Source organism: Pelecanus crispus, chromosome 6, assembly GCF_030463565.1.
Source record: "Pelecanus crispus isolate bPelCri1 chromosome 6, bPelCri1.pri, whole genome shotgun sequence".
In the NCBI taxonomy this organism is placed as follows: Eukaryota; Metazoa; Chordata; class Aves; order Pelecaniformes; family Pelecanidae; genus Pelecanus; species Pelecanus crispus.
This window is the reverse complement of record NC_134648.1, coordinates 27,528,068-27,550,039: the sequence shown is the minus strand read 5'-3', so window position 1 is coordinate 27,550,039 and position 21,972 is coordinate 27,528,068. Positions and strand designations below refer to the sequence as shown.

Genomic DNA, 21,972 nt, shown 5'->3' with positions numbered 1-21,972 from the left:
GCACCTGATTTTCATGACGGAGCTTCTAGGAAAAGCTTCTCAAGGACAAGATTATCACACATTATAAAAAACCCCTACAACAAATAGCTCTCCCAAGCTTCAACTGACACAGATTAGTTACCCCTCCAGCCCACAGACCTTCAGCCACCAGCATGAGAAAAAAGCTATGGTGCTTCTCTTTCAGTGAGGCCTCTGTGTTCCCAAATCGACTCCTTCTGATGTGAAGCTGCTAGAAAGTCATATTATTTTTTAATAGTTGATGCATTTCCCGTCTCTTTTCCCAGCCTACTGAGAGTACTGGAATGCCATTTTCAAGCTTTTTGTTTCCATAGACAAGAAGTGTGGAAAGTGTTATAAAAGCAAAAGCAGAGATTTTTGCCAGACCAGAGGCTTCCAGGAGCCAAGGCAGTAAGAAAAAAATCCTCAACTAGCAGAAGATTTACAGTCAAATTGCAAGAGCTGGGACTCAGATCTGAGTTACGGTGACATGAGTTACCATGAGTAACCGGCCACATGCACAGGATGAACCAGGACTATTGCAAGGCAAATTAAATTAAGCTCAGCCCGTGATGAAAGAGGGTAAGATGATCAGCTCATCCCGGGCTGCAGCACGTACACGCAGACAGCTGCCCCAACTCAGCAGCTTCACTGTAACTTGCAATGGCATGGTGAAGCAATGGAGCATGGGAGCCCTTTGCAACCTGGAGCCCTTCAAAGCAAACCATCCCTTAGGGATGCCTTTGTCACCAAGGGCCAGAGCAAGCAACAGAAGCAGGAGGGACAACCGTGTGGCATTGCTGTGCCTTCCCAGAGCAGGCTGGGTGTGCGCCCCTCGAACCGGCATTCCGGGGAGCGGGGGGAAAGGGACCGTGGCAGCAGGCAGAGCGTGCAGCCGGGGGAAAGAGCAGTCGCTGCTGTTTCCCTCTACAAAAATACTCCCTCTCCAGCTTTAGGTCAGCCACCTCCTGTCCCCATGCAGCCAGGTTAATCAGCAGCAGTGACACCCCAGCTATACTGCAAATGCCTCCAAAGGCAGCCTGGCTTCAGGAAGATGGAAAGCCAATGCAGAAAGCAAATTCCCTAAAGTGCCTCTGGTCTGCAGCCCAGAAGCAGCACTTCATTCATTACTGCCGTGATGGCTCTCAGAAAATGTTTGAGGCACGACATCACGCAGCACCAAACACATCATGTACTGGTGCAAGATAAATGACCTGCTCTTCCCCTGTACTCCTCAACCCTACCGACTATAAGAGAAAGCAAAGCTCAGCCCTAGAGAGGACAAAACTATATCTACCCAGTACCACAAGAGAGCCTTACGGTGGTGGTGCAAGAGTCCCACAGTGCCCAGCTCATCCTGACACTCCCTGCCTGCGCCCGCAGCTGGCTCAGGTACAGGTGAGCTGCTGGGCTTTCATTTGACAGAGCGGTTGACTCTAAATTCTAAAAATTGTCCTGGAGACTTCCTCACCTGACATGTCAAAGGGACGTTTTAGCGCAAGTGCCCACTTCAGCTTATGGTCGTGGCAGGGCCTGGTGCTGGGGATGTCCCATAGCACTGTTTTCTCTCTGCCCCCGCCCCAGTCTGATCCCAGGGCTGACAGACCTCACTCACTTCACAGGGCTTTTTGCAGCAAGGAGACAGGACTAGAAATCGGTGGCAAGAAATGCACAGCAAGGGAAATATTTTGAGCTAGGCTAAAAATAGAGCTCTGACCCTACTTGTTTATATATAGCGAGGTCTATATGTGCACTTGCTGGCAGTAAGTCAGCATAGGGGCAAAGACATCCCTGCAACGCGTGCAGAGAGGGGAAAGCTGAAAGAACAAAACTGCTGGGTGCAGCTGCCAGCCAGCCCCAAAACAGCAGCTCCCAAGGGCAGAGGGACAGCAAGCGTTACCACCCCACAGGCAGAGGTGGCAGCCCCTGGCACAGAGCACAAAGTCACGGCACACATGGCTCCCATCTCAACAGCCCTGCAGGTACCTTGTTCTCCAGCACATCAGGTGGGGCCATATCAAGGTGTACAACAGGGTATGAATCCACAACATGGGGGAGCGACACCAGCTCAGGGCTGCAGCTGGAGGGGTGACTTCTGCCAGGACTTGGGGCATCCTTAGGAGTCCCTTGGGAGCAGTTGCAGCGTGGGAAAGAAGGCATGGTGCTGTGTGGCAAAAACGTGGAAGCTATAGGCCTTGCAACAGGGGTGCAAACTCCAAGTGCAAGAATTCTGGCTTGTGGCTAACAGCTGGGCTGCACAAGAGCAAACCCTTTCCTTTCACCCCACTGCCCCCAAACACTCACACTCCAGTCTGGCACTTCATCCAACCCTCTGTTACCTGGGATCTTACCATAATCACTCAAGACACGTTTAGCACTATCTTTAAATCCCAGCCTTTGGCTTTGCACAAGACTCTCAGTTTCTGCTCAGGAAAGAAAACACATTTCTAGTCCTCCTGTCTACAGAAAAGTGTTTGAGACTATTGACTTAGTTGTACACAACAGGATACAAGCTGTATCTGGAAACAAGGAAAAGGAACCAAAATGCATTCTTTGTTTAGTCTCAAAACTTTTTCTGCACATAATTCATGCCTGGAGTCATGGCTGAGCAGGCAGGGGTGAGTGGGGCAGATTGCCTCCAAGTCCTCTACACAGAAGTGAACCAGGTGTCTTATCCTGTTACATCAGGGTAACGCTCTGCTGAGCCCATATATAAAGAGTAATCCTCTCTCTCTTGCCTTAGGCCTTTTGAGCCCTCCATGCGCCCATGGTATTAAACACACGAGAAGAATTGTTTTTCAAAACCAACAGGATTACAAATCTCAAAGAGCTGTTCAAAGCCCTGTACCCTTCCTCGATACCCCATTGCCCATAAGGTGTGTACCACAGACCTCCGTTGGCTGAGATCAAACCTGGTCTCTTAAGCACCTCCTGAGATGCTTGTGAGCTCCGGGATCTGGAGTTGTTTTTGAAATCGGCTCCTTCCTCTGGCATGCTTTGAGCAGCCATGAAAGACTTAAACAGAGGCCCACCGTGCTGCCTCACTACCAGCTCCCCACATGCTGCTGCTGTGCTACAGCGTGGTTGCAGTTAGCAGCAAGCAGAGCTACACTTACAAGTAGCCCAGTTGCATGGCAATGGTCCTAGGTGTCTTCCCATCCATGGGCAGGCATAGCCTAGAATTAGGTTCCCAGGGCTTACTTTGCAAGATGGAGAGCTTGCTAGGTTGTTAAGGTAGCAGCAGAGCAAGCTGGAAGTCAGCTGAAGTAGCTAGCAGGAGTGGCCAAGGAGAAGGGCTTAGGTGACAGCCTTTGAGCTAAGAGCAGCAAGTCTCTCTCCTCAGGACCATGAAGCTTGAGACCCTGCCTAGGGTGACAAAACCAGCCACAGAGCTGCAGCCAGGGGTTTCACAGTCCCCTCTGCCTACACTGCCCTCCAGGATGTGGGGGAATCAGGTTTATTCCCAGAGCCAAATCAGCCAGAGAAAGGACTGAATGCAAGTATTCATTTCTGCCCCTCCAAAGGTTAATGCTCTATCTGCTGGGCTGGCAGATAAAATAACACACACATGCCATTGTTTGTTGACATCTATCTGAGGCCTATTCTAGGTGACCTGGTCTGAGGACAGCTGTGGGTTCAGGCCAGTCCTCTCTGAGACTTCAGCCAGTGCTGCTGGGCAGACAACCAGAAACTTGATTGCCGTGAATAGCTGAGCATCTGTAGGTTTAAGCTGGAGTGATTGTGACACTTAAATGTTAGGTACAGATTCCTAAAGACATGGTGGGTCCTGTTTTGGATTTAGGCCTTCAGGACTAGAAAGTGCTGACTTTGGGGTGGATATTCAGCCTTAGCTTTGCCCTCTGAGCTCTGGCAGTATGAGAGGTTCAATATCTGAGATTGACATGACCAACTCCATTGCCTGTACTAAGCAGATACCTGAATGTAAAATGCATAAATAAAATAAAAAGGAAAATGTATTAAAAAAGAAATACATAAATAGAATGAATACAGATCCATAATAAATAATGAATTAAATTACTAAATAACAGCTTCTGGACCCAGCTGGTTCTGGGATCCTGTTTTCTGAGGCTATGCCCTAAATAATAAATCTGCCCAGAGCTGAGCAAGCCGGAGTGTCCCACACTTGCAGCGTGGCTCCAGCACAGCCCTGCCAGTTAGTCCAGGGGAAGCAAGAGCCACTCTCCTTTGACCACGGTAACCCCAAGAGGTCTGTGGAGGCCCCAGGGACACGTTGAAAGCTTCTGCCACTTTGCACAGCTGCACACACAACTGCTGCACCCTCATGTACCACACATTCATGTGTAGGGGAGCTTGCCAGGATAATACAGAATGCATCCCTAATGCACAGTACAATTCCCCTTTGTTGGTTATACAGGCAAGGTCCACTGATCCAGACAGATGACTTTCTTACCTGAAGGTTGTACTGGTCCACGGATAGATCCCTCCTGGCTGAGCTTGGACCCCTGTCACACCAGTCCAGTGCTCTTCTGCTGCAAGCTGGTCCCCCATGGAGAGTGCAACGTGCTTCAAACCGCATTGCCCCCTTCCTAAATATCCACACCTCCTGGGCGTTGTTTCCCACAACTGCTTCCTACCCAGGAGAAAAGCCCTGGATCAGACTCATGGAAGAAGAAGTACATCCAGCCCCAGCCTGCTCCCCCAGGTTCATGCCCTGCAGACAGGACACCGAGGTGCATCGAGTGCGCACATTGCTACAGTCAGGCACGAGGCTCTTGGGAAAGGGAGCGTGCAGCACAGAAGGGGAGCCCTGCTTCCCACTCACACAGAGACCCTGGCAGCATGAAGAAAAAAACAATAACCACATCCCACATCTCATCACAAAATCCTCCCTGCTGACCCCCTTGTTAGAAGCAGAAGTCAGAAGCAAGGCCCCAGTGCGAAGCAGCAGCCTTAGGTCCGCCATGCAGGGCCCTGGCTGTACTTTGCACTTCAGAAGCCAGTATTCGGTTTTATTGCTAAAGATACAAAGATATGTGGGTTCCTACTGCATGAAGAGCATTTTGTTCTTTGCACCAATCGATAATCAGCGAGTGAGCAGAAATCCCTCTTCTAAAAGCCTTTTTGGATCCCCGTCTGCTGGAACCTGATACGTGAGAAGCTGAGGGTTTATGCATTTGGTCTCCAGGGAACATTGCACAGAGGGAGAGCTGCCAGCCATTAAACAACAAAGCCAGGTCGCTGGGACACACGAAAGGACTATCAGCCACCATTTATCTTTTGGATTTTATTTGCTGTCTCCTTGTCCCAGGACAGCTAACTGCAAAGGAAGCCTGACCTCAGCTCAGATACGGCCCCACAGAAAGTGTGGGAGGCACAAAAGGGGGCTTGAAGCAAGCTCAGTGGTATGACTGAGGGCGAAACAGATAACAGATGACACCTTTTCACATGTATTACCATGCTGCCCATCTGCACAGCAAGACTCCCAGGGCCCAGCCTGCCCTTCCTAGTTCTTCCATGCCCTGATGCTATCAGGCATCATCTTTTTTTCACAGCGTCACCTGTGGCTTCCATAGGACCAGAGCGGTACCACCTTCCACAGCTTGTCACAGAGTGAGCATTGCTGGGTATCAAGTGTCAACAAAGATTCCCACAATGTCCAAGTCTTTGTAACATTCACCCCTATTTTCCTCTAATCTTACACTATTTTTTCTGCCTCACTTAGCCTTCCTGATGGGAGAAAGAAAGGAAAAGACAGCTCTGATACCTTCATGTTGCCTCCAGCACGAATCCTTCTCAAAATGCTCAGGTTTTGGGGGAACGAATAGCACTTACCTCACCTGGCCCTTCCAACCTTAAATATTTAAGTACCAACAGTCAGTAACCCAAAATACCATAAGGTAATGTTGCTCTGATTTTGTTTTGCAGGAGAGGAGCAGAGCAGTACACAGGTGATTATGCTAAGAACACCACGTTTGAGGTTCCTGTTCTTTATTTTCCAGCTCAAGAGCCTTAAATGCATTTACTCACGCCTCCAATTTTCCTCCAAGGATTGGGAGGGCTACTAACAGCCCCTACACACTCAGCCTTGACCCAGACTTGCTTGTCGTTCCCCTGCTCCAAGCACGTACATGAAGCATGAGAAGCCTGGCACGAAACCGTGGCTCACAGGCGTGCTGTGACAGTGGCTCTGTGAGCCAAGAGGAGCCCTAACCCCCTGCCTCAGCCTCCTTGGGCATAACCACGAGAGCAGCTGAGCCAGCAGGAGCCCAGCCCGCTCGGGATGCTGCATCTCAGCAAAACCCACTTGAATCCCTCAGCTTATTACATGATCACTGCAAACTCCTGGGGCAAGAGGAGACCCCAGAAACTCCCTTCTCCCCCAGCCTGGAGAGATATTAAACCAAAGCCTTAAGTTAAGTCCTTGTGAGACTGCAGCTGAAACACAGTGAGTGCGATCCAAGAACAAGCAGTCATAATTTGAGGGCTATTTATGCTCTTTTTATGGCTTCAGTTTTAAGGGCAACAAGCACTTGCGTTGTGTGTTATTCATAGGCCCCTTCACAGCAAGCCAGGGGCTGGTTTTGACTTGGCAGAAGTGCCTCTCAGTGCCACTGCCATTAACGGCAACCAACTTTTCCCTCTGGTTGCCACTGTACCACTGCTGGCCAGCTAATATCCTACGCTAATTGTCACTTACTAGTGGATGCATGTACAGTATTCACATACTGAGAAACTAGAGGCTATTTTCCACACACTTGTTAGCCACCAAAGTGTCATGAAGTCCCACCTCTAAAATCCTGGTGGCATTTCAGTTTCAGATCTGCCTTCTATACACTGGCCATCCCTAAGCACCTTGCCCGCTCCTGCATTTCAGCCAGCACCAGAGGCTGCGGTCTCCTCCGCAGAGAGAGGTTTTCAGTGCAATGTGTAGTGCGGGCACACAAGCGTGTGAGGCATGTTGGAGATTGCGCATGGCTTTATGGGTGCTGCATAGGGCGCACGTGCTCTTACAGCTTTACGTACAGAAACACATGGAAATCTGTGTGCAGGCCATACGCTAAGCACACGCGTTTCTGGACAGCATGCAGAGTTGTGCGTGTGGTTCGGGTAAATATTGACGCAACAGTTTTCTCCGCTGTTCTGTCTGGCCACAGCAGCCCCAGACTACAAGGAGTCTTTGTGTTCAGCTGGCAGCTCTCGCTGTGGCGGGGGCCAGCTGAATCAGCTTCAGCAGCACAGCCACCCAGCAGCAAAGCTGGGCTGGAGGCAGCTCTCAGCCTCTGCAACTTCTCTCATGGAGCTACTTGTCCAGCTTGTCTTTTACTGCACACATAGGACAGTCGGATTCTTTGAAAGACAAACCCTATGCCATGAGGACACATTTTGCATTCAGTATACAGACGTACTGCCAGGGTAAACAAAGCTGTGGGTTTGTGTTTGGTGCACTCAAGCAGGAGGTGCGCGTGATGTGCTGGGTTTGTGTTTAGTGCATGCATCTGTAAATCATGGATAAAAATGAGAGTGCTTTGTGTAACCACGGGTAGGCTGTATCCCGTGTTTTACAAGTTGTGTGTTTGTGTGGGTGTTTGGGCATGTTTGCAGGTGGCTGGAGGTTCTCCAAGGAGCTGTTAACGCAGTGAGAGCAGCTGGGGCTGGGACTGTATTAACCATGCTAGGTGAGCAACACAAAAAGGTCAGAGCTCTTCCTGAGTTTTAATCAGGTTAAAGCATCCCCAAAGGCAGGCAGGGCTGAGGTACACTGTGCTTAGACGTCTGCACTGGAAGACTTTCACCGGAGCCGTGGCCCCATGGCTCGTGAGCAAGCAACGTGCACCCTCAGGACAGGCGGGTGCCTGTGCCTGCGCTGTGGGCTGCTCCCGTGCTTGCACACAGCCTCCCTCAAGAAGTCAGGTCCTCCTGCCTTTTGCCAACAAGAAGGGAGCCCTAATGCTTTCCTGTTCCAGCATCATTAAATAAAAAGCCTTAACGATGTTTTTTAAAGTCTGAAGACTCTGACAGAGGCGCTTGAACAGTTTTTACAGGAGCAATTGAAAAGGTTACCTCAGTCCGCTGCCTATGTGCAGCAGCACGCGTGTTCTTCCAGCCCTCTGCCCCCGCACCCGGCTCTGTTCTCTAGGCCTGAAATCAATGGCAGCTCTTCGAGTTAGACAGAAAAAGAGGCAAAAAGCAATGTTCTCCCAAAAACTGCTCTCTCTCTGGTGAAAGAAACAAAAGCAGAGCATTTTGAAAATTCGACTTTAGCTGTCACTTGGGCACCCCCCGCCGCCCTTCTGCCTGAGTCCCCCCAAAATGGTCTGCCATCCTCCCCGCCTCGCCAGCGCCCTTCCCAGCAGCACTGCCTCATGGGGCTGGCACAGCCCCAGGGCGAGGAGGGAGATGCCCTCACCCACCCCAGCTGAGAGGAGAGCTGTGCCAGGCCGCAGAGCTGCACCTCCCATTGCTGCAGGAGAGGCAGAATCAGATTTTTTTCCAATTTTAATCAAAAGCAAGTATTTAAGCTGGGCAAAGAAAAATCAACACAGAAGAAAAAATAAACAAGCAATTTCCTGGCCAAAAAAAATCCCCACAACATTCTGACAGGAAGTATTTACTTATTAATATCTTTAATTCTTCTATGTGCTGTGGGACTCGGAGATAGGAGGCGAGATCTCCATAATGAATCCAGCACGACACAGAGGTTTTTGGCAGGCACGCACAAAGTGAAGCACGTTGAAGGCCTGATTCTGGCTGAGGCTGTGTCCAGGGAACTGTGAAACAAGGCTGGAGATGGGGAGAGAAGCCTCGCCCCGCTCCGAGGTGCAGGCATCCCTCACCCAGGCAGACCTACGTGATGCTCCCACCTCATTAGGTATGATGGAAGCTGTTGGCCGAAGCGTGTGGTGGCTGGGACACAGCTGTGAGGGCTGCTTTCAGATCAGTGCCACCAACAAGCAGGGGGAGAGGGTAAAAATAACACTTGCTTTGAGAACCATGATGTACTTTACAAGCTGCTAAGGAGGCTGAGTCTCACGTGCTGTCCCACTTGAGCACGTATCGGGCCGAGAGAGAGATAGCAAAATGGAAAATGTGAATCTGCCGAGGTTATAGACACAAGCAGTCGCTGGGCTGTAAATCAGAGCTGTGAGCGCAGGGCAGACTGGGGAGCAGCAGGCAGGCAGCGCAAACGTGAATTAGAATTACGGTTTTCCATGAAGTTTGTTCGCTTTGGGATGATGGCAAAAAAGAGCAGAACATTGTGTGATGGATGGGTCATGTGGTGGTGGGAAGAGGCGCTCTGCTCTGCAGGCTCAGGACTGCTTCCTCGGGGCAGGTTTTATTCAGCTGGGAACACTAACAAACCAGAGCTTCACAAAACAAAATGTACTTGGGGAAGGCTGAGCTAAACATTATGTCAACCCTATTTATATTTTAAGGAACACGGACGAAAGAGGTAGCTTTCTGTGGGCCGGACAGCATATACTCCTTTAATGATACAAAACTGGTGTTTTACAGGGACATAACCGCAAGAGGTGCAAGAAAATAGTCCCCAAAGTTCCTGAGTCCTGCCCTCCTTTTCCAGAAAGCCCTGCTGACATGCAGGGAATGAACCAGAGCAGCCCAGGAGGAGCTTGGCATGTAGCTCCCAATCTGCAGCGAGCCCAGCAAAGCCCAGAGGAGCCAGCTCGCTGCAGTCTGACCTGGCGGGTTTTCCTTATGCCCCTCAGGTCCAGCGCAGTCTTAAGATATTCACAGAGGATATGGTAGCATGTTGCAGGCTTCAGGCCCCAGAAGCCTTAAGGATGGGCAGGATCCAGAGGCCTCCTAAGAGCCAGTGGATGGACAAGGGAGACCTGACCCTTACTTTAACAGCATTTGGGTTTTTTTTAAATCTGAACAGTATTTTTTTTAAAAAAAAAGGCTGAAGGCCCTGTCAGAGGAACGCAAACAGATCTTGCAGAAACAGCTGCATGCTGAAAGCCAGCAAGACCTCCTGGCCCCAGTGGTTTCCTCGGGGAATCCTGCCCCTGCCCCTGCCCACAGTGCACCAGGGACCCCTGTGATGGCGGCAGCCTTCCTCTTCAGCCTGCCTCCCACTCAGATGGCCAGCTCACCCAGGCAGGGCGATCACCTGTCCCGCTCCTCTGAGGCTGCAGATCTCTGCTAAAGTGCAAGGAAACCGCAGGCACAGGTCTTCTGGGGGAGCCGAGCAAGCAGGGGACGTGGAAAGCCCTGAGCAGGAAGGTCCAATATGCTCAGCAACACCAGGATCCTCTCCAGACTTTCACTGGCCTTGTCCAAGCCCAGCAGATAAGCAGCAGGAAACACGTCAAGCCAGGCTATGAGGATCAGCCAAGACCTTGCACACATGTATAAGTGTGTTTGTGTAGGAAGCTGGGGCATCACACAGTGACAAGAGCTTTCATCCCATCGTACGTGAGCTAGGAACGTACTCGATAAAAATAGGCACTGCACATTTGGTAACAGCAGGGAAAAACACAATCCCGGCTTTTCACATACAATCCCAGTCTACCCGTTATTATTGTCTGGGCTCCAGCAACAAATCCTGAGCCAAATTCTAGGATGAGTTATTCCTTGCCCAGTATAATTCCATTTATTGAGTGGAGTTACTTAGTCACTGCAAAATGTGGCCCAATTCTTTTTACTTGGACATTTATTTTATTTTTCTAATCATGCCCCCTGAAATGTTAACCCTGCAGCCTATAAAATAACCATTTTCTCTAGCAGGACCAACATGGCATTTGGAAAGGAACCACACGCTGGCACTCAACTTCTGCTTTATTTAGATATGTTCTGGAGGTGGTGCTGATGCTCACTTTAAGATCAGTCTCCATGTGCCTACGCAGGAATTAAGCACAGGGTAGGAGATAAAGCACACGTCTGTAGGGACACAGACACAGGAGGACAAGCACGGAAATCTTTGCTTTCTGCTTATAAAGCTGAATTTCCAATTGCTTGAAAGCAACCAAACCAAAAGCGCACACACAAACGCATGCACCACAGCACTGGGCACGGCATCGCTGCGGGGCAGAGAGGGGCTGCACGGGGACACTCAGCCTCTCGCCTCAGCCCACCCGCCTGCAGTGCCTGGCTGGCTGGGCAGCTCACTGCAACAAGCCTCGGGGGGTTCTGCGTGGCTCCTACCAAAAATTTCCCCCAATCTTGGGCTTAACACAACGTTCGTGCGGGCTCGATGATCTCTCAAGGTCCCTTCCAACCCAAAGCATTCTATGATTCCATGATTCTATGAAATAACACAGCCTTGAACACCTCCCTCCAAGGCAGGTATCAATGACGTTCTTAGAGGGACCACGCCGGCGCTCACTTCCCGCCAGAGACCGGACGCTGCGTGGAGAAGGGGCTGTTGCTCTACCACGGCCATGAGGGCTGGCCCCGGCCAAGGGCTGCCCGGGGAGCGTTGGCGGGGGATCGGCACCTCTGACCTTCCCTTGCTCTGCCCGGACACGCAGCTGCCGGGCCGTGCCCAGGGCAGGCCGGGCGACTGGACTTTGCCCCAGAGCAGCGGAGGCAGCTAGCCCAGCCGGGCGGCAGCCCAGGGGCATCTGGAGGCTACGGCTGGTCGGATAAAGGTCCCTCGTCTGGCTGCAACTGCGGCCACATGCACAGGAGAAGCACCCGTACATCGCCTGGGAGCGCCCGCCCAGCTTCTGGCCGCCAATGGTTTGGGAAGCCTCTGTCCCCCATCCCCATGTGATCGTTACTAGCTCTACATAAATCCTTCTCCTAGGAATTTGCCTAACTGCTTTTTGCGCGGGCTAGTCCTTTTGGCATCCACAACATCCTTTGACAGTAAATTGTGTGATTCTGTTATTCATTGTGCAAGAAAAGTATTTCCTTTCGTCTGTCCTAAACCTGCTGTCCAATAACTTATATGGTGCTCCAGCTCTTGTATTGACAGAAAGAATTAAGAAGTTCCTCACTGATCTTCGCAAACTGTTAATGAATTCCTGCATCTCCCTCCTATCTTCCTTTTTTTTTTCCCGAAACCAAAATGTCCTAGTCTATTAAATTCATGTTCAACAACAGGAAATAGAGATACCTTTTTTTAATTTTTTTTTTAAATAACTAGACCTAAACAAAATATTCAAGATACCAGAGCACTGCCATTTTATACAGTTGCCAGATTAGGATTTTTGTTTTGCTCTTGATTTCTTTCCTAGTAATTGTCAACATTCTTATCATTACTGAGTAGCAAGTTGACTTAAGACTATCCCAAATGACTCCAGCATCTCTTTCATTATCAATAACTGCTGCTTTAGAGTACTTCATATTGAATATATAGTGAAGTATATGCAGTTTACAGTGTCGCAAGGAATAGGCTTAGCTTTTTTGATATTGCCTTATCCTCCTTGAGTGCTCACTGTAGTCTCCATTCAGCCAGAGGGCCAAAGACTTTCTAGCTAGCTTCCTTCTTTCAATGTGTTTGCAAAAGCTTATAGCAGAAGCTTCTAGCCTTTTACAAGCCATTCTTCAAAATCTTTTTTTAAGCATGTCTTATTATGATTTCACATTTAACATCCCAGCATTTATGATCCTTTCTGTTTTCCCCCTTTGGACATGACTTATGCTTTTTGCAGGATATCTTTTTACTTCTAATAATATTCTTTAATCTACTATTTAACTATGCTAGCTATTTTTATTCTTTTTGAAAAGTCTTTCTGGTAGTTAAATTTATCATGGACTCCTAATATCCAGAGCCTAGATATCTGCAAGCCTTTCTTACTTCTTGTTTTAATTTTCATCCTTGAAACTAAGGCCTTACTGTAGAGGAGGAAATTTCACCCTACAGAGCTGTGAAATTTGAATGCTTGATTATATCTATTGCAAAGGGCCCCCTCATTGCATCTGTATACACCTTGAGCTAAATAAAGAGCTCCTCGAGGCTTGTAGGTGCTCAGACTTGTTGCTTTAGGAAGCACTGCTTATAGTACCAAAATGTAGCATCACCACCATGCCCTTTTGTAATATTTACACAGTCTGTATGAGGTTAGGTAAAAATTCTTGTTATTGGCTTATTGGCTACCTTGGTACACAGAATAGCTTATCCATTGCAGCATCCCCTCTGGGTGCTCCGTATCGCCACCCTAGTCATATACTGATCCTATGGAAGCATGACATCTCCATCTGCAAAGACTCTACAGTACTTGCTGGCACTGTTTACTTAGCTATGTCATTTTACTCAGGTTTTCTTTCACATGAAGTGTTACTCCTCCCCTGGTTGACCTGCTCAGTCATCACGTTCCTTGTATGTCCTTCTGATCAGCTCGTTTCCACTAAGCTCCTGAAGCGACCACATTTCAGCTCAGATGCAATGCCATCCTCTTCTCTCAGATGCTCACATGAAGTCCTCCTTCCTCCCTGATCCACACTCACATTCATGCTGACAAAATAAGCCCTTTCCTAATGTAGAAACACCATGGGGTCCCTGCATAGCAGAAGGAGGAGAGCCACCAGGCTCAGGTCCCCGAGCAAGGGGATGGGACACCTGAGAAGGCCACATGCAAGCCTGGTAATGTGTGAATAACATTCATCAGCTTTCTCAGCCTGAAATCCTAGCACAGTTCACCAGCAAGTGGCAGGACACTTTTTTCTCCCCAGTTCCCAAAAGTATCTGCTGAGCAGCAGAAAGTGTGTGTGTCCCCAAAGGGCAGGTGCCCCCGGTCAGCCAGGGGCTGGACACAGCCTCCGATGGGTGATACGGGGAGTCTGGACCGGAGGGACTTGGGCTCTGCATGGGGCTTTCTGGCAAAGCAAAGCCTCCTTCTTTGTCACAAGTGATCTCACCACACACCTGTGAGTTTTATAAACCATGACATCACATTGCTGGGCATTTGTCCTCTGAATAAATCCAACGCCTCTCCATTCACCAACCAAACGCATCTCCCAGGGCTGCAAAGCAACAGACCTCCATCTGCAGGGATTAATGAATCAAGCCTCACCAATTCCCAGCCTCCGACAGGGAAACTGAGGTGCAGAGAGAAGCAGCTTGCTCGGGGCCATGCAGTGCACAAACAGCAGGATCCAGACAGCACCCTCTCCCCTAACTCTCCATCTCTCCCTGTGAGCACAAGACCATTTTCTGTCCCCGAACAAGCAGTAAAGCCCAGGAGCCCCATCCAGCAGCACCCCTGCTCTGAGCCCTGGAGCACCTTCACGTCTAAAACTAAGCAGAAATCTCAGCAATCCTGCCACCTCCCCCGCTCTGCCCCCTTGCTTGCTTCATCTATATGGTAAAAACCCATAGGGACACTTCATCCAGGAGTAAACACACACATAGATGCAGTCATAAAATTAATAACTAAACTCCTAAAGCTAGTGGATTGGATATTTTAGGTTGATTTTCTGGGAAAAGGAGAAGTTGGTTGATAACTCTCACATTTATTTTGGGAAACAAACAAAAACGTCACATAAAAATGTCAATATGCTTCAGAACTAGAAAAAGCAGGCAAAACTTCATTTCATTTTGTTGGATCCCAAGGGTGCGTAAACTCAGGAGTGCTACCAATGGAAGTTGATTAAAAACAGGCTAACTTGTTTGCTGCCTTAGGCATGCAGGCCACATCCAATTTTGCTCTGAGGTTGCGTATTTTTGTCTCTTTCTTTCTTTCCTTCCTGCCTCTCCCCTCTCCCCGCACCATTTGGTTCTGCTCCAGCAGCTCCGTTCCCAGACAACTCTGCTTTAGCTGCCTGTCTGCCAAGTGACAGAGCTGTGTCCTTCCAGGTTTCGGTGCTTCTGCATCTTTCCACCCCTTCAAAATCCAACCATCCAGCCTGCCTCCAAAGTGCAGATTGCCTTGGAGCTGTGCAGGTCACCATGATACCACATCTACGCCTCCATGAAACCCCTCTGCATGCATTTCCGGCCGATAAATGCCAGCCACATACGCATTGCTGCCATACGGTTGATATGCATCCAATTCAGCTTAACAGCAAATGTTTAACACTAAACACGAGCAATAACCTATGTTTCTGATGCTGCTTTACTTCTGTTTGCTTTTACTTAAGGAACGGTGGAGAAACCACGTTACCTCGCTGAATTTCCGCTGAAAGATTCAAGTCAGTGGAGTGCAAGCTCCCTCAGACATTAGAGGTTGTTGTGAAAAGAGACTGAAATGGATCTTTAATGATCACGGTCAGGACCTCCAAATACTTCTCAAAGGGAAACCATTGACTTGCCAGAACCCGAGATTAAAAGTAACAAGCACATAAACATCCTTCACATGGTTTTGTATTAGCCAAAAGCTGTTTCACAAGCGAGCTGTGTTCTCTCCCTCCCTCCCTCCCTTCTTGCCAGTCCCCTTCCCTCCTGCCCAAGAAAGGTCATTTTCTTCACAGGGAAAAAAAAAGATCTTCCACAACAACAGGGTCTTAAATCAAGCCAAGGAAGAAAACTTCCCTTTCACCAGTTCCTAATAAATAACTTCAACTCTTCAATGCAAATATTTCCAAACAAAGAATCTCTGTTCAAGACAGAGTCATAAATTATCATGGTAGATCTTGTTTTGTTTGAAATCAGACCCAGGCAAATCTCCGTTTGGTTTCAAAGAAAGTCTTCTGCAGTTTCATATCAGCCTGGACTCAGGAAGGACCTGAGGGAAAGCCCCCTCCCCTCTTGCCCCAGCTCCCCCAGCCTCTCCCCATCGCTGCCGCTGGCTCCCGCTCCATCTGGGAGCAGGGAACAGATGTCCCAGCCAGGCGGGTGCACATCATCCACACTGCTCCCGAAGCACGATGACGGTTACATTTCTGTAAGGGTGTATGAAGACTCAGAGTATCCTGGGCGTGACGGAGCAGAGGAGCAATGGCTTGGACATTTCAAGCCAGTCCAGAAACGTGCTCAGGAACATCAGCGAATAGCATGAATTGTCAGGAGGCAAATCCAGATCGACTCCAGAGTACAGCTGGACCAAAGCCAGGCTGACACCAGTGCAGCCAAAATCAAGATCTGACCCTATACTATTTATAACATACCATGATGTTTGCTAACACAGTAGTCATAAGTGCATAATTACCAAGTTCACACATTTAATAGCCTTAAAGCTGATGCTCTGGCACAAGAAACAGTCACACGACTCTGACAACGCAGTTATTGGTTATGCAGGAAGTATTTCCTTCTCCCCTGATACCAGTTAAACTCATTGCACTGTCAATTGAATATCTGGAGGTGCTTTGCTCTACAGTCAAGAGCTGGGCTGCTCTGTTAGCAGCACTCACTCTAGACTAGACAGACCAGGCACAGGGACACACACGTGTGTATGTGTGATGAGATGCTGATTGGGAATGAATTCATTCCCACACTTAATTAATTCCCCCAAGTTCAGCCACCTGAGTTCAGGTGGCTGCTTGGGTGGAAGTGAAAGACCACATACTACTTCTTGATGAAGCCTGCAGGGCTGAGCTGGCCACCTCCCCGTGCTGTGCAATGGCCTCCGACTTCAGGAGAAGGTGAGGTCCCCTTGCATGTGTTATTACTGGGCACCTGATTGTTTTCTGCTCAGGATGTAATCTTGCATCTTTACAGCTTAAAAAGGACCCCTAAAGTCTGGAGCCAGGCTTGCTGAAGCACTGCACACAGTTTGCGCATTCTATTTAAGATGGCTGTGAGAAGCTAAACCGCAAATCCAGGGCAGCGGTGCATCACTGCACAGGCAGCCAGAGCTCTGCTCAGGGATCTCAGGCTATCTGCACCTCCCTGAAGTATTTTTTTTCCCCACGGAAATGCAAGCCCTGTGTGCATCTTGCACATGTACAAAAGACAGCTTGGGCCAAGCCATGCCACCGGAGCTGAGGTTCAAACAAGGCTAGATGCAACCTCGAGAATCGTGCTGCTCTCCTCTCTGGTGCTGCCTTCAACAGCCCGCACCTAAGACCGAGGGCCGCGGGGGCTGAGGTCCACACACATGCTGTGCTCTGCTGATGCTGCCAGGGAGCTACAACCCCTCAGATGGCAGCCAGCAAACCGCCGGCACTGCTAACATTTGAAAAACCACAGCAACCAGATTTGCTAGAGCTCATCCGTTGGCCCCTGTTACACAGCAATTTGTTCGCTGTCAGCCTGACAACTAAATAGATGCCTCGGTTTGTGCTTTGTCCCACGTCTCTGCTGTTACTTTGGAGGTTAGGCAGCAACAGTTATGTGGTGCTTCTTACCCAGGGCAGTGCCCCGCAGTCCATCCACCGCGGTCCTGCAGGATCAGACCCACAGCGTTGGTAAGGGTCAGGAGTCATGTCATCATTAACCAGCTTCTAAAGCAAACGCATGCTCTGGATCCCAGCACAGAAACCTGCAGGAATTACAAGCACCTTCTCATATTCATTCCCGATAGCAGCTCTGCTCTGAAGCGTCCCCAGTGAGTCCATGGAAACCCAGAGATGAGAGAAGTCACCCAGCAGCAGAAACAGTGCACGCACAGCTAGGAGAGGAGACTGTCCTCAGCCCCTTGAGCTGAACACTAAATTGCAACCAGAAATCCTCCAGGAATTACTGAGACAAATTTAACCAAAACGTTTTGGAAAAAAAAGCAGAAAAAGCTTGTCCATAAGATGCACAGAGAGGATTTTTTTTTTTTTTTTTCCTGATGCCAGGAGAGCAATGACACTGCACCATTCAGATCCCCTCTATGCTCGTCAGGCCAATGTAAGGCGCGGAGGTACACATCCACCACACCAGCAGGAGTAGCTTTACACTAACACAGCATTTCAACATGAGCACAGGGGAAAAATGCTGACGAGCTTGAAGGGCACTGGACACAAAACAGGAAGAGAATAAAAGAAATGCTTTCAGGTTCAAGCTTTTACTCACCCCACCGGGCACTCCTCTCGCTGCAGAGGACGGGATGATTTACACATGAAGCGATACGAGAATAAAACGCAGGTCCTATTAAAGACAAATTCTGCTGTGTGATTTCCTGTGATTTGGAGAAACAGGGCCAAAAGCACCCCTGGGGTGCTCAGTCTCCCCTCCGCCCCGAGACCCGTGCTGCTGCGCTGTGAGCGTTTGGCTCCCATGTCCTTCCTGTGCAGACATAAGATGCTCGTGCCTACTCGCTGCCACCCTGAGCATCACCGTAAGTGGCATCTGCTGGATGCTTTTAAGCTGTGAATTGCTGAAGGGAAATGTACAGCCCACATCTCAAGCCTGGGTAGTCGGTGACAGACTCAAACCCCTTTGATACAGTCATTACCCTCAGTAAAGTGAATTTAATAGGTTTTCCTGCAATCCTTACAGGACAGATATCCATGATGCTAAAAACCATTGCCAGAGAAACCTTCAAAATTAGCAGCACAGGAAGACTGGAAGGGAGGTTTATTTTTCCAGCTGCATTCAGGAGGGCCTCTCCAGGACAGAGCTAAAACACCCTGGCTTTTCACCCTTTTGCCTCGATCGTAACTGTTTGGAAGATAAACGCTAGCCTATCTTTAGCACTGGCATCTCCCATGTTGTTCACTTGGAGATGGAGCAGAAAAATATTAACAAAGAACAGTTGAAGAGAAACTTACTTATTCAGCCTAACCACTGGAATATGGCTTCTTCTCAAATATTATGCTACAACAGATTCTCAAACCCTCTTTGTTCTCTGTGTTAACATCCACATTTGTCTCTTGAAACAGAAAAGGGAATATGGCTATTTCCCGCCTTGCAGGGAGCGGGTACCCGATGCTCTGCTGCTGGCTGGTGCAGCACAGCCTCCTGTGCCTCCTGCACGACGGCAGCACAGCTGCACGCTAAAGCAGTGCTGGGAAGGGCGACGGTAAATGGCCTGCTATTAATCCCAGCTGCTAAACAGAAACGATGAGCGGGGAAAAGGATCATGCGCTCATAGCCCCTTGAAGCTACCACATGCTTCATGTATCACGGGGATTTGTAGCAGAGCTGAAAGCAAAGCAAGACTGAAAAGTAGTCTGAAACCTGCAGTATGGGGAGGAGGCTGTACCACCTCTGGAAAGCTTATGGAGCTCGTTAGCCCTCTGTGAACATTGTGCAACATTTAGGCTATAGAGTTCCCATAGATGTTTCAAACCTTTTCACAAACTCAAAAATCCCAGACTTGTAACAGCATTAGGAGTCTGTTGAGGAAAATTAGCCCAGCTGCTGGTAACTGATTATTTCTTACCGAGTCCAGTTTGCCCAGCTGAAAGCTGTTCTGGAGGTCAAGTTGCTTTGCCTTGTACATAGATGTTGTGTATGTACTGCGCCTACGCAGAAAGCAGCCCTCAGGGTCTAACGGCAAAGGGAGACAAGCTGTTTCACAGACTGCATGCGGGGGGGGACAGGTGGGGCGGTTTAAATGCTTTTTTACGAGGAGGTCGGCTCAAAGCCCAGACCTGTTTCCTTACTTACTGGATTGCACGCGCAACCCTCCCCTGGTGCTGGAGGTCGGCTGCCTCTCCTACTGCAAGGGATTTATTAAAACTCTTCCTGTACTTATGAAAGTTGGGGAAGGACCTGTCCAAAACCAAGCCCGCCCCCCTGCCCCCCGATTTTCCTCAGCTTTAAGCTAGAGAGAGACGGGCTTCAGTTGTGTCCAGGGCCACCACCGGGCCCCTCACACAGGTCATCTGCTGTACCTCAGTGCCCAGCGGGTGCAAGTCCGGGGCTGCCAGCTCTAACTAGGCACCCTGTTCTCCACCCGCATCACATTCACCTTTTTCCCCTGCCCCAGTTCTCACCTCCCCCGATAAGCTCACAGCATGCCGTTTATCCCTATTTATCAGCACGATTGCACTTCAAGCCAGGACATAAAAGCTGTAACTCCCCGGAAAAATCTTACAACAGAAACGTTAGTTAGAGGCTACAGCTTACTATCCTACTAATACCTAATAACTGGGAAGTTTCAACTGCCTGAGGGTTGCCTTGAAGGAAGATGCTCCCGTGGGATTCTGCTATTAGCACAAGAATATTTCAAGAGAATGGAGAAAATACAGGGAAAAGATTCCCAGTTCAGGAATTTGCTCTTCCTTCTGTAGGGAGCTTCAGATGCTCCTTTGGCACACACACCACAGACAAATCTGACAAAATCTTACACGTGCCTGCACACACACACACAGAGAAGCCCCACGTAACTTCACTCCTATAACCACATGAACATACCCTTGCTTTTCAACTCCAAGAAAAGCATGTCCACATAGCACCGCTTGCTCTAGTAAATTAAACTGCATTATATCCAACTATCAAACAGCTCTGCAGCGCTAACAATTTACGGGTGAGAAGAGGAGAAGACACAAAACCAACTCAGATGAAGACAGAAAGTATATATCCACTTCTGGGAATGCACTAGGCTTGCCCAGTCGGATTAAGGTTCTCGGACACAACCAGTTACAAACGCTCCTTAAATGTAAGTTCAGGTTAAGACAAAGATCTCAAACAAGCAAATAAAGTTGTCTAAAATCAGTCTAACTTGGCTCTCGTTTCCTTAGCGTGCACCTGACAGTACATACCGCAAAGTCTCTCCGAGCAGCATCCCCGAGGAAAGCGTTAGCGCTTCCGCCTTAGCTGCCGACAGCCTTTAAATCCCTTTAGCCTTCAAAGGGGGAAAGGAGGCTGAAAGAGGACAGTTAGAGCCCTGAAATAAGGACAGTCCGATAGGTACTGTGCAAATATATCAGATTTTATTACTCTTTTATGGAAATAATAACAGACATTCAGGTAGAAACATATTAAATTAATGCAGTCAACAGTTTAAATGCAAAAATAAATATAAAGTCCAGCAGCTCAATGCATCTAAAACAGCTCATTTCTTCTAACGAATAGAAAAGATTTTTTTGTTGGTGGTGGTGGTGGTTTTTTTTGTCTTTTAAACGGAGAGTTTCATACAATCAAATAGAAACGAAGGTACAAGCGCTTTCTTAGAAAACATCCCGACCCGGCTGCCCATGCAGCCCAGTCCGTGCCGCCGCCGCCGGCCGCGCTGCCGCCGGGCCGGGCCGGGCCGGGCCGAACCGAGCCGGGCCGGGCCGAACCGAGCCGGGCCGGGCCCCGCCGCCCTCAGAGGGCCGAGTCCGAGTCGCTGGAGTCGAGGCTGTTGCGGAGGCGGCAGCTGCCGAGGCGGTCCCGCTGCAGGCTGAGGTTCTGGGTGCTCCGCCGCAGGCACTCCAGCGACTGCAGGAAGGACTTCCTGGCCTTCTCCTCCTCCATGGGGGACACCCCCTCCTCCTCCACCTCCTGGATCTCGTCGAAAGTCACCGGCTGCGTCTTGAAGCGCGACTGCCGCGGCCGCCGCAGCTTGCCCTTGGGGGCCTTGGCGGGGCGGGCGGGCGGGGGGAACTCCTCGGCCACGCAGACGAAGTGGGGCATCACCGCCTGGTAGCTGGAGCAGATGCCCATCAGCTCGGCCGGCTTGGCGGCCATCCCGCCGCCCGCGGCAGCGCCCGCCGCGGGGGCCGGGGCCGGCGGAGCGGGACGCGCCGCTTCGGCCGTGCCGGGCGCCGAGGCTCCGGCGGGCAGCCGCGGCCGGGCAGGGACCGGACCCCGCGGGGCGGGGCGGGAGAAGCGCGGTGCGGTGCGGAGCGGAGCGGAGCGGTGCTGTCCGGAGCGGTACCGTGCGGTGCGGAGCGGGTCGGTGCGGGCCGGCTGGGAGCGCGGTGCGGTGCGGAGCGGAGCGGGTCGGGTCGGGTCGGACCGGCTGGGAGCGCGGTGCGAAGCGTCCCCGTCCCCGGAGCGGAGCCGCTGCCGCCGCCGGCGCCTCGGCGCCCTTATATATCGCGGCGCTGCCCCCGCGGGAGCATGCTCAGAGGCGGCGGAGCCCACTCGCCGCCCGCCGGGCGCTTCCCTTCCGCCTGACGTCTCCCCGGCCCCGCTGTCACCGCGCCGCCGCCCCCGGCCCCCCCCACCCCAGGAGGGGGGCAGGGCCCGGGCGGGGCAGCCCCGCCGCTGCCCCTGCGGAGGCTTCGCGCTCGCTCCCGCCGCCCCAGCCCCTCTCGCCGCCGCGCCGAGGCCCCGCTCCCCCGGCTGCT

The 21,972-nt window shown here is 50.4% G+C and overlaps 2 protein-coding genes across 2 annotated transcripts in view; both read right to left on the bottom strand.

Annotated features, from left to right (window-relative positions):
- Positions 1–21,972, bottom strand: part of ALKBH3 (alkB homolog 3, alpha-ketoglutarate dependent dioxygenase) — a 117,860-nt gene that overhangs the window by 61,099 nt on the left and 34,789 nt on the right. The window lies entirely within an intron of this gene.
- C6H11orf96 (chromosome 6 C11orf96 homolog) lies at positions 21,005–21,367 on the bottom strand. The gene has a single exon (XM_075713384.1). It carries the CDS (start codon positions 21,365–21,367, stop codon positions 21,005–21,007), a length of 363 nt encoding a protein of 120 aa, XP_075569499.1.